This window comes from Telmatherina bonti (assembly GCF_933228915.1).
Source record: "Telmatherina bonti genome assembly, chromosome: 21".
In the NCBI taxonomy this organism is placed as follows: Eukaryota; Metazoa; Chordata; class Actinopteri; order Atheriniformes; family Telmatherinidae; genus Telmatherina; species Telmatherina bonti.
In genome coordinates, this window is record NC_136630.1 from 18,242,559 (window position 1) to 18,254,997 (window position 12,439).

The following is a 12,439-nucleotide window of genomic DNA, read 5'->3' on the forward strand; positions in this document are numbered from 1 at the left end:
GGTATGTGATGTCGTGCTGTAAAGCAAAAAACAGCTGGAAGAAAGTTGGTAAGTGTGGTTTCTTAGCCCCAGCGTGGAACAACAGTGGCTCCAGGAACGTGCCTTATGAATCTCAGTGTGGCATTAAAACTAGTCTGAAGCATAGAGATTAAATGCTGGAACTTATTCTGTGTTGCTTTAATACCAAAGCAATAAAACAATATCTTAAAAGATTTAATTAAGCTGAGATGAGGTCAAGATAGGGAGGATGGATTGTTTTACCTTTGAGGTGGGAGTGTGATGTTGAAATTTATTGCACATGTCCGATGCAGTGAAGGGAGACTGAAATCAGGTGGGGTTATTTTGGTTTTTTTTGGTTGTTTGTTTGTGTGGTTTTTTTTAACTGTCTTTAATTCATTAGCATGAATTCTTAAGTGCTATATCCTACTTCATTCATTTTTTGCTTGTTTTTGTGTTTGTTTGTTTTTGCTTACAATACTTGTGGAGTCAGGAATTGGTACTTAGGACCAGAATTGAATGAACGAACTTAATTAGCTCATATTATGCCTGCTGCTATATTGTAGATGTGAACGGTCCCAACACGCTTCACCGTAAGCTCATGTTTGACATTTTCCACACTTAATGAGCAGAATGCAAACAAAAGCACTTTGCCGCTCGAGCAGAAAACACAGATGTGAGTACAGAAACTCTCCAAATATTACTGTGCATTCAAAGTATTGATGGCGACCCTTTCTGAGGAAGTTGTTGCTCCAGCTTTCCTGGAGCAGGTTCCACGGATTGTTTCCAGTGGTAATGAAGCGGTTTCACCTGCTCTGAGAGATCTCTCTGCTCCATTCACGACTCTCATCTGTACAACTTCCTCCTCTCCTGCAAACCTCTCCCCTCTCGTCTCCCAATCATTCTTTCAAGCTACTGTGTCTATAACTAGCATTTCCTCCTCACCCCCCACCTATTCTCTCACTCTCTCCCCCTCCTCCCCTCTCCTGTCCTCCCCTCCACTCTGTGTGCAGAATTGGAGAAGCTTATCGCCTAGCAACCACAATTAAAGTACAACAAGTCAGTGGCGGTCGCAGCCACCATTGGAGCAAGCTTTCGCAAACCTTCGTGTGACGAACAGCTTTAGACAGAAAATAGAGAGTTGCAGAGAAACAGAGCTTGGGAGTTGAAGTTGGCCAGGTGTACAGCAGTCAGAGTCGCAGCTGAAACACCACATTGAGGACTTTTGGTGTTGGAAACGAGAGAAAAGCAAGGCAGGGGGAGCAGGGTGACGTTAGACGCTACAGGTATGCATGTGTGTGAGTGCTGGAATTAATGGATGCAAAGTGAAGGTGTTCTAAAAATATGTAATTTGTGCTTGCATGTGTGTTTGACCTCTTGTGCGTGCATTTTTAAGTTCTACTGCTCCTTCTGTGTTTGGTTTGCTCGTGTGTCAGTATTTGTAGAAACACATGCTAAGGGGATTATGCTTTTAAGGCATTTGGCATGAAAACTGCTTATAGTATCCTGTCAGTGTGATTTCACAGCTGTGAGGGCACGCCAAGTTTCTCTTGATGCCTGATGTAAAGGCATTTACACACCTGCTTCCCTGCACACATTCACAACGATAGATGCTGACTTCATCCTGTAGGTAAACCTCATTCCTGTGGAGCTTTATTATTACATTCATAAACACTTAAAAAAAACTAAATTTTAACCTTTCTTTATGTTTTCTATGACCACACAGGTCTAAAAATGGTTTCCAATGACTAAGTAAAGTGAACACGCTTTTATGAATAGTTCTGGTTTTTGTCTGGTCTGATGCACTCAGTAGTATTTGCTTATGTATTTGTTTGTTTATTTAACAATGTTTTCTGAATGGGAAAACACTTTGCATAATTTAATTAGATAAATTGTTATTTGCAAGATTACAATCAAATCTTGTTTGTAGTGGTGGAGCAAGGTGGAAATGCTGTTGCAATTGCCTTATGTCTTTCATTTGCAATTTCATTTTTATAAAAATGTGTTAAAAAAAAAAAAACAAACAACAGAAAACAAAATTGAAATCAAATTGAAATATATATAAAGTTAAAAAAAATAGTAATAAATAATATATGTGTATATAAACATTGATAATAATATGGTATCCAAAATACATCACAGGGTTGTTGTTTTTTTTTTTTTAATTACCTGAAAAATATGAATTACATATCCGAAGATACCAGAATGCTGTATATGCACAGTGAATTCCAATAACCAATATTAAGTAAACTCAAAATCACCATAATTTCATCATTTAACCAGTGTTTTTATATTACTATTTATGCATTGAATACAGCTTTGTCATGTGTTATACTCACATTCTTCTTCTCTCATGCACATTTAGCCAAAATATTTGTCGCTCATGTATGTTAAAGGTAATTCACATAATCTTTTTGTTCTATCATAAGCGTGAGCGTCTGTAAATAAAAGATAAAAAAAATATCAGCTGCAGTGCTGTCAGATAAAATTGCATATTCATACATATTTCCATTTCATGTACAGGTGTAAGCTGGTTATGTTTGTAAAACTGTAGCAACATCTGGTTCAGAAATATCCATGTTTGTTATTTACATTTGGAAGTTGCTGCTGCGACATTTTCACATGAAGTTATAAGGACTTCATGCAAATGCAAAGCTTGTCAAACTAAGACGAGCAGGATGTATTCAGACATCTTAACAATCAGCTCCAAACAAGTGACGAGCAGGAAGAAGGCATACCATCATCCAAGTGTACCATAAATACTTAATGAGTGTAGACACAAGAGGTTTAGCACATTTAACCATTCATAACTTCCTGAATAGAAAGTTCTGGACTTAAAAAGCCAATGTACTTCAGCTATTAGAAACTAAGTGGTAGTTGCATTACAATGACAGGGACGAAAAAGTATGAAGCAGCTCATGATCAAAATCACACATCATCCTCTGAAAAACTCGTGGAGACAGTTTGATAGCATCCCATGTATTGTTTTCAACAGCCACTTATGTTCATTAATGATATGACAGAAGACAGAAGATTAATTCCAAAGTGTAAACAGATGAACTGTCTGCTCGGATTCACTGAAGTACTGGAAAGTGTGTTCACAGGACAGATGAGTAATGAGTCAAACTGTGAAAGCAAACCCAGTCTTTGAATGCAGAATATTCTGCACTTGGAGAGTCAATCCACAGATACAATGGAAAAGCTGTATTTATACCTGAAAGAGTACACATGCAGCAGTTCAGATAGATATATACTGTACATTCCTCATTTGGAAGCCAAGCTAGATCACCTTGCAGGTTTTGAATAAAGAAAAAAATGCAGAAATTCTTAATAACGACCGCTTTAGACAAAACACTTGATATCCCACTTTAATGCTGCTGCTTATACTTTTCTAGCTGCACCTTTTCATGCTCTGATGCCAATCAATTGTTCATTCTGATAGATGGTCCTAAAATAGACCTCCTTTAGCCTCCCACAGGTCTTTCTGTCAAAAGAAGCACACCCACCTGTTGTCTTCCCTCTCAGGAGAGTGGTACTACCTGAAGGCACAGTGGGGAAGCTGTGGGGGGGTGAAAGGTTACCCCCTCTGTGCGCCATATCCTGTTACCAACAGGAGGATAAAACCATATGAAGGCATCGTATATGCACTGAGAAGTCAGGTGCTGGTCAAAATGCCACTGTACCACTCACATAAAAGCGCAAAAACACACACACACACACACACACACACACACACACACACACACACACAGAATTAAAGCAGCTGTTATCTTAGATGCTCAATTTAAGGTTTAAAAGAGTAAATGTTTTTTTTGTCACTTTTTCTCAAAGACACTACCTTTATGAACCTCACAAAGTGTCTGCGCTTGAACAGCTTCAGGCATTTCATACATTTTGAAGCTTGCCAGCACTGTTTTATTGTGATAATCACCTCTTTGAATTCACAAGACAGATGTCCTTTTCAAGAGAAACGAGACAACTAGCTGCCATCTTTTTGCATAGTTGCTCTTAACTTTTAACACAGAGCAGTTTGGTTCACAAATGGTTGACTGTACTGGTTCGGCCCACTCGCCATAGGCCTTAGTTTCCCTACCGAGTCCCAAGGTGTTGTCGTGATTTAGCATAGTAGTGGTTGGTGTAAGTTAATGTTATTTCCAAAATGAAAATGCAAAACAGCGACACAATAAGTCTAAGAATACATTCAGCCCAAGGCCAGTAAAGTCTCTATACATATGTGTGTCTGTCTTTTGCCCAGTTCAGGTTTGTCTCAGAGTGTATCGCCTCTAAATATTACTATTTGTGTGTCTGCATCTGTATGTTAAAGTGCATTTTTATGTCAGTGTGTGTGCGTGCATGTGTGCCTAAAAGGTTGGCTCTGCTGGAGGGTTGCATTTAAATGTACCCCATAGAGTCGAGCTGGCAGGGGGTATCAGTTTGTACTAGCAGTTTCTGAACTCAGTTGACTTCATATTTAAGGAAACAGTGTTTGTCGTTCCTTAATCTCTTCTCTGTCAGTTTAATTTGTCTTTAAAAAGAAAGGCATACAAGCTTTTGACCAAAAATGACAGTTTATAGATAACTGTATATGGTAAGACCACATTATAGGTGATTGAAGATATAATTGCATGGTGGCACTAACCATTTGATTGGCATGACCTGAAGGTCATGAAAGGAAAATTTAGACAAACATTACTGTCAATCATGTAAAAATGATTGTGAAATAATTAAAATGTATCATTGAAAAAAGTTACATTTATTGGTTTTACCTCAATTCTACTTCATTTTCATCACTTTGAATTGCATACTTGATTTTATCTCTAATGTCAATGTTTTCCTCTTATTTCCAGAGTCTGGGCTCTGCAGACCGAAAGGAGAACCAGCACAAGAAGTAAGTCCCCTCTGTTAACCTGCATCATCAGCACTCACCTGCATAGTTACCCTCCTCATTTGAGCTCTTCAGAAGAGCAAAAAAAGACCAAACAAATTGACACGGTTTAAACTCTAACCACTGGTTCACACAAACAAGGGACAAACCACATGTTACATAAATACACCACAAAATTGCCTTGCTGACCTCAGTGTTAGTAATTTGCACCACACTCTGACTTACATACTCAATATGTCTTAATATCTGGAGGTGGGTTACCATAGTAACCAATCTACAGTGTGTCTGTGTGCACTTATGTGACAAAAACAAATAACTTAGAAATTAAATCAGCCAATAAAGTGAAATCCATCCATCCATTTTCTTAACCACTTAGTGTGATTAAGGGTTGTGGGGAAGCTGGAGTCTATCCCAGCAATCACTGGGCAAGAAGCCGGGTACACCCTGGACAGGTCACCAGTCCAGCAAATGCAGGGCCAAAACAGAGGGACAAATAACCAGCCATGCTTGCATTTCCTAAGGACAATTTATGGTAACCAAAGTGAAACATTGTTTTTTCTGTTTTTTCTTCATGTACATCACCATTGCTTTACACATTGCATGATGTGGCTGCAATGATAGGGGAGCATTCAGTACTTGAAAACTGCTAAATTGCTTTGATAATAATAAGGTTCTTCTGGGTTTGTACAAAGGTTTGGGAAACACTTTAGTTCTGTTTGAGGTTACTAACCAGCATGTTAGTATGGAACTGTGCTTTGATTTGCAAGTGTGGCAAAGTCACAACATCACTCTGCTCGTTTAAGAATTTGACCTTCATCTGGGTGTCAATGCCATCGTATTTCTTTGAGTGTTTGAGCATGTTTCCAAAGCAAATCAGGATTATAAGCCTGATCCATAATCCGTACTGTAACAGTAATACTTCTCAGGCATTTGCTTTTCTCAGCGAGGCAGTACTTAGATTGAGCAGAATGGAAGTATTTCTGTGACAGTAAAACAAGAGTATAAAATCTTGTGTTAGCGAAAATATGCAGTCAGATAAACTATACTGTCCATAAACATGTAACAGCAGGAGATGAGAAGCTTTTCATCTGAGATCCTTTCTCCAGTTTAATTTCTTTTTATTATGTTAAAGAAGGAAACTTGCTTTATCTCCTGTTACCAGGTAACCACTCATTTTTGTCGTTTGCATTTGATATGAATACACAGTCCTCTTTAAGGACATTCATTGGTCTGTAGTAGAAACTTTTGATGTCAATAACCCTTTTAATTCAAAAACAGTCTGTCTTTGCTCTGAGCCATCGATGCTAGATTGAGTTGTGGTCCTGCAGAGTGGGACCCAACATTTAATATCAAAGTGGGAGCCTATCCGTAGCATGAGCTTTAATCATACAAAATTAGCTACATGTGTTACAGTTTCATAGCAACACGTGGTCACCCATACTTATCTTAACAAATGTACAGTGTATCTCCAGTCTATGTGTCTGAGTTTTTATTTCAAAGACAGTATAAATGTAGTTTTTTTTTTTTTAAAACATCCATGACTTTTTAGGTTTGTTCATTTTGAGCCTGATTAGAAATTCAGATTCAGTTCATTAGCTTGCCCTTTTAGAAAGTTATGTTTTTGGTATTTCATTACTTTGAGTGCAACTTTGTATTTAATCTTCTTGAATGTATTTTTGAGCTTTAAACAGCCAAGTGCTGTAAAAGCTGCAGATAGTTTATTTTTTAATATATGTACAGCAGGTATGTGCAGTTCCTGCTCTCATGGGCCACTCTCCTGCAGGTTTTAAATTATTTTCTGCTCAACAACTCTTTCTGATGAAGTGGACTTCCCAAACAGCTTGTCAAGTTTTGCATCAGCCAGTTTAAAAGGGTGCTATTATGGTATTTCGAGTTTTCTGAGCTTTCTACAGTGTTACAGTGTTGAATCCTCATCAGACATATGAACAACACTGTTTTTTATCACCTAAACGCATGTTTGAGTTTGAGTTTGAGTTCCAGCACTCTCTCCATTTGGTTTCCATGGCGACAAAAAACGCATCGTTTTAGAGAGTTTTTTTCTACTTGGAAATCCTTGTGACGTCCCCTGGGATAAGGTTCGGTGATTGGTTACCTTCTACTGGTTAACAATGGCATGTACAAATACATCAGGCGGGTGGAAAACGTGGGATAAAGTTATTTCCAACGATGACTGGTGAGTTTACCAAAGAGAGACATCCTGCTGCATTCGTTGCTGTGGGTTGCTGTTTTCCACTTTGTTTTCAGGCTCTGATTCAGGTTCCAACATGTAGGGCTGTATGCTATGTGTTGACATTGTATTTTGTTTTTTTTATTGAGTTCATATTAGCCTAATCCTTCTGTTTATGAGATGCTACAATGACGGCGAAAGCAGTTGCGGTGCGCGCTCCCGATGTAGTGCAGTGGCGGGAGGCGGGGCTTAATGCAGTAGAGTCTCAATCCACTCGTTTTGCTCACAGGCTGATCTGACAGCCTACGGAGAGGGTCGGTCTGAATAAATAAAGCGATTTGAGACAATAACTCGATTAATCTCAGCCCTTCTGGTCTCAGAAATAAAAATAAATTAGCCTGTAATGCACATAATAGTTCCACTTTAATGACCTGGTCATTTCAGTATTGTGTGCTGGTGTAGAGGTAGATCTAAAACCTTCAGAATCGTGGCCCTCGAGGTCTAAAAGAGATTATTCCTGAAAATACAGCTTTAAACATGTCTTTTGAGATTTGTTGGGCATTTTGAGATTTGCATCATGATTATAAAGAACATGAATTTTACTTACTTACTTATTACATTCATTCATTCATTTTCCGAATCTCCTAGTCAAGTGAAGGGTTGGGAGCTGGAGTATATCCCAGCAGTCTTTGGGCAAGATACTTATTTATTTATTATGTATTTTTTAATTTTGTTTATTATTGTTTCTTATGATTTTGTATGTTTGGCATGCCTTGTGTGCTGGTACAGTGAGTACTCTGTGCACCAGAGTTGGAGAAATCTGTTGCCAGGATACAAGCATCTGGGTTCCACAAGGATGACAAGTAATGGGAGTCTGCCCAAGAATAAGAATAAGGAAAAAGAGACTGCTGATTTAGGACAACACATAACATGTGAATAAATAAACAAGCAGCAGTAAAAATAGCAAACATTATATAAGTTCATATGCAGCTGCTTTTCCACCTCAAACTTATCATGTGAAACAAATGATAAGTAAAAGGATTCAATCACAATGTGTTTTTCCTTGCTTTTGGCTCTAGTGTGTGTTAAAAAAAAAACAAAAAAAAAAAAAAAACCCTCTGTTATCTTTTCTTCAGCTCACGTTTTCTCACCCATTTGCTTCCACAGAAGAGATTATCAGGTGTATCTTACTATTGCAATATTCATTACTCCTATTTCATTTGCATTTATTAAAGCATACTTTAAATGTAGTCACTTAAATTCCACCAAGATCAGTGTTCATTTCAAAACATACAAGGTTAAACATATGCATATACTGATTGTTAAGGTTGTCTCCCTAAAAATTCTCAGTTACTTTTTTTTTTATCAGCTAAGGAAAGGATAAACTTTACTCATGTTTCCATTGCATCCTACTTGGAGCTCTGCAAGTGCTTTTTCACAGGATGTTTCAGGGAATCATGGGTCATTAACTAGTAGGCAGGCATATTATCAGATGTACTACTACGTCTCATTTTGTTGCATTTTTTTTACTCTTTTTTTTGTGCTTGTATTCTGTATAGAAAAAAAAAAGAAATAAAAATAACGTGGTTCTGTATAACTAGAAGCCACAGATGAGTGCAAGATTTATAGATAAATAAGTTAATTTTTTTTCAACTCTTTAAAATTGAAATCTTTTTATTTCTTTTGTCATTGATACTGGATCATTTTGTTATTAAAATGAGCACATTTTAATAATCCTGGTCTATTGTCAAAGTCCGTTTTACACAGGTGATACAAGCTGCTAACAGCTGTCAGCATCCTACGCTTCAGTCCCATGTCAAATTACTTTGCTGTAGATGTGATTTATAACTGACGTCATCTCTGCTTAACACTGATGCTGACATAACATCTGCATGTAAATATTCACTTTCACAACAAAAAATGTGCACAGATAATATTTTCTTAACGGAGACACGTGTCTACTGACAGCAATGTCTCACAAGCTTTGAAGTTAACATCAACGACTTGGGGAAAATGCTCACTCCTTCAGTGGGAATTTAGCAGCAGTTTGTTTCCTATATTTAGCTAAAGTCATATTCAAGGGAATAAAAAAACCTGAAAGGTTGCAAAGTTTCCAACAATATGAAGAAATTGTGTGCTTTTCTTCTCTTGTGAAGTAAGCCACAGGCATCAAGGAAGAGAGAATTTGATTAGACTAATTCATTCACGGAAGCAAGCCAAATAATTGCTGTCATATGGAGATGGTCTGGAATTGTGTACATGGAAGATAAAACAACTTTCTCTTTCTTGTGGTGAAATTTAAATCTTAATACAGGATTAGTGTCATTTCATTCTATCAGTAGTATGCATGCTATCATTTATCCTATTTATATCACAGCATCTTATTTCTCTTTACATGATTTTTGTTCTGCACACAGCAGAGTTTCACCCCACTGGCACACACGCAAACAGGTGCATGCACGTACAGTTGCACACACTGCAACCAGTGACAATATGCTGTAAGGTTTCAAACACCTGGAAATCAGACAGAAATTCTGTTATTATAAGCTGTCCCAGGGAGGCGAAGATGGCAACACTCTTGTTATGCTGAGACCTTCATGTCCATTAGGGAGACACAGCTGAACAAGCTGAATCTTCTGCCATTGTATAAGAATATGAGTCATATCATGACTTAAGATTTATCCAAATTCTTTGTAGGTTGTATTAACATCCTGCGATGGACTGGCGAGCTGTCCAGGGTGTACCCTGCCTGTCGCCCAAAGCCGGCTGGGATAGGCTCCAGCTTCCCCGCGACCCTGAATTGGAATAAGCGGTTCGGAAAATGAATGAATGAATGAATGAATGTATTAACATCAAAACATCATCTGATAACTCGAGCCAGTCCACCCAGTACAGCTGTCTTTATTCACTTCATTGGGACTTTTCAAAGGTTTTCAGTCTTTTGTGATTTTTGTTTCATAGTTTGACATTTATGGGGAACTGAGCCTGCTACATACTCCACGAGAAGCGAGAACTGTTTTCTTGTTCTCGAGACCTCGAGAAGAAAATGACGTCATGTTTTTTCTTGTATACGTGGATGAAGACTGGTCCCGACAAATGACTGGCAGAAGCTTTTTATTGTTGGGCTCCAAGAAGTATCGTGTGATTGGTTGGACAATTAAAGGTGGGCGTGGTTAACATGGAAAAGCATGAAGCAGAAAGTTGCTGTTTTCACATTTTTGCTGATGCAGGAGTGTTTTAATAAAACAACTGATCACTGTGGTGAGAAAGCACGAAAAGCTTTACAGCGTGTGGCATTTAAACACACGCAGGTTTGCAGTCATGTGCAAACCCGCCGCATGGAAACAAAGTTTCTTGATAAATATGAAAAACAGGGTTCATTGCACATAAAAGCAGACATCATCACCTGCAGTTATCCCTGCCATGTTGCCCAAAGTAGAAGAATGTAACAAGCTTTAGTTCTTGATGAGGTCTACAAATGGAGGGGGAGAATTACTCACACTTTCTCTGCAGTTTTTGCATAAATGCTGTCCTCTCTGTGCTGACTGCTCTCCCCTACACTCTCCCTCTCACCTGCTGTGAGAATAGATAATACCAACCAAGTGTGGGAATGACACACATTGCAAATCCAATGTAAACATATTTGAAGCTGTGATAGAGGAGAATCCTGGCTGGACACATTTTTAACCCTCGAAATCAGGACCCCACTGTCTCACAAAAACGATGACAGGAAATACATCTGAAGCAAGTGGATTTATTAAACTGTGGATGGTGCAAGCTTGAAACCTGAGTTAGGTGCCGTGTAGCGACATTTGGTTAATCGCAACGTCTTAAATTGTGATTCAGATTGAAACAATTTGAAACAATCTCAAACATACCGTTTGAGATGTTCTGTGTAAAGCGTGTGTTGTTTTGAATGTTTTCAGTTTACTGATGCATTCAATGGGTTGCCGTGTTCTGGTTGCCTTTATCCTATCTTTTTGCATCAGTTAGAGATAAACACTGCTATAAACTCAGATTGAGAGAACAGAGCGCACAGATACTGATCGCAGACCCACCGCGTCACTCTATCTCATCCCCTGGAGGTACCAATCCAAGGCAAATCTAGCGGAGAGATAATAAGGGCTGAGGGTTCCCACCGTCTGACTAGACTTGACACACATTCCTTCATTTTTCCAGCCTTTTTTTTTTTTTCATTTCACCTCATCTTTTTCCAGGGCTCTGAAATCACAGTGTAAATACATGCTGAGGAGTATTTACAATAGTGGTAATGGTGGTCGAAAAGGGAGCTAAGTCAGCGGGATTGAGGAGACTGACTCTAGCTTATTATCTGAATTTGCTACTATTTGTACAGTTGATCTTAAGTGTGTGTGCACACATTTGAAGCTATAATATCGTTCCTGTTTCTGTGTTTTCTTTTTCTTTTCATAACATAAAGACAGCATTCTTATGTAAGCTGAATATATCCACCTATCTGTGTGTGTGTATGTGTGTGTGTGTGTGTGTGTGTGTGTGTGTGTGTGTGTGTGTGTGTGTGTGTGTGTGTGTGTGTGTGTGCGTGTGTGTGTGTGGGGGGGGGGGTTATTTGATGTGGCTTAGCTGCAATGATGTTGGGCTGTCTGAGTATTTCCCAAAAGTAGGCTGCTAGGCAAAAGACCTAAGAAGGCAGAGGCAGCCATTGTTTTGGTAAAGCATTCAAATAATTGTGTGTGTGTGTGTGTTCATATGCACGTTTGTCTGCATGTCAGAAAAAGAAGAGAGAAAATGAACAAACTTTGAAGACCAGCTTTATTATGTGAAGAATTTCTCTTTCCATTCTGACTTGTGTGCATTTACATTCTCTTGTCACTGCTAATCACACACACACACAAATGCAACAAACTGCACAGATATCTCACTCTTACAACCACATCAGCAAACAGATTTCTTTTTTGTTATGTTACATATTGATTCGTTATTGAAACCTCCCATTTGAACTGGTGCACATAAACCATCACTTTATCTCTGAAAACCATTTTAAGTACAAACATATGTTTTTTCACATGAACTTGTCATAATGAAGTAAATATTCACTGCATAATGCAGCGTTAGCTCTGAGCTTTGTCCCCTAAAGGCCTGGTTTCTTCTATCTGATGCGTTGCATGGATCCTCATCATGTAAAGGGAATGCTCCATTTATGACAAAAAGACAGTTTTGTTTTACCTGGTAGATACTGGTTGCTGTCTGCAGGTAGTTGGTATATTAGACGGTGGAAGAAAAGTGAAAACTTTGGAAAACATAAAAAGAATCCCACGGCCAGAAAATGCAAGAAAATATAGAGATAAAATGGTTGAGAAGTAAAGCAATAATGAATGTTACACAAAATGAAG

The 12,439-nt window shown here is 38.4% G+C and overlaps 1 protein-coding gene across 1 annotated transcript in view; it reads left to right on the forward strand.

The window, feature by feature from the left end:
* Positions 1–12,439, forward strand: part of ankfn1b (ankyrin repeat and fibronectin type III domain containing 1b) — a gene marked incomplete at both ends in the record, with an annotated part of 119,106 nt that overhangs the window by 65,436 nt on the left and 41,231 nt on the right. Inside the window, one exon of the mRNA XM_079260575.1 lies at positions 4,845–4,885. Within this exon, the coding sequence (XP_079116701.1) occupies positions 4,845–4,885 (41 nt within the window). The remainder of the gene's footprint in view (positions 1–4,844; positions 4,886–12,439) is intronic.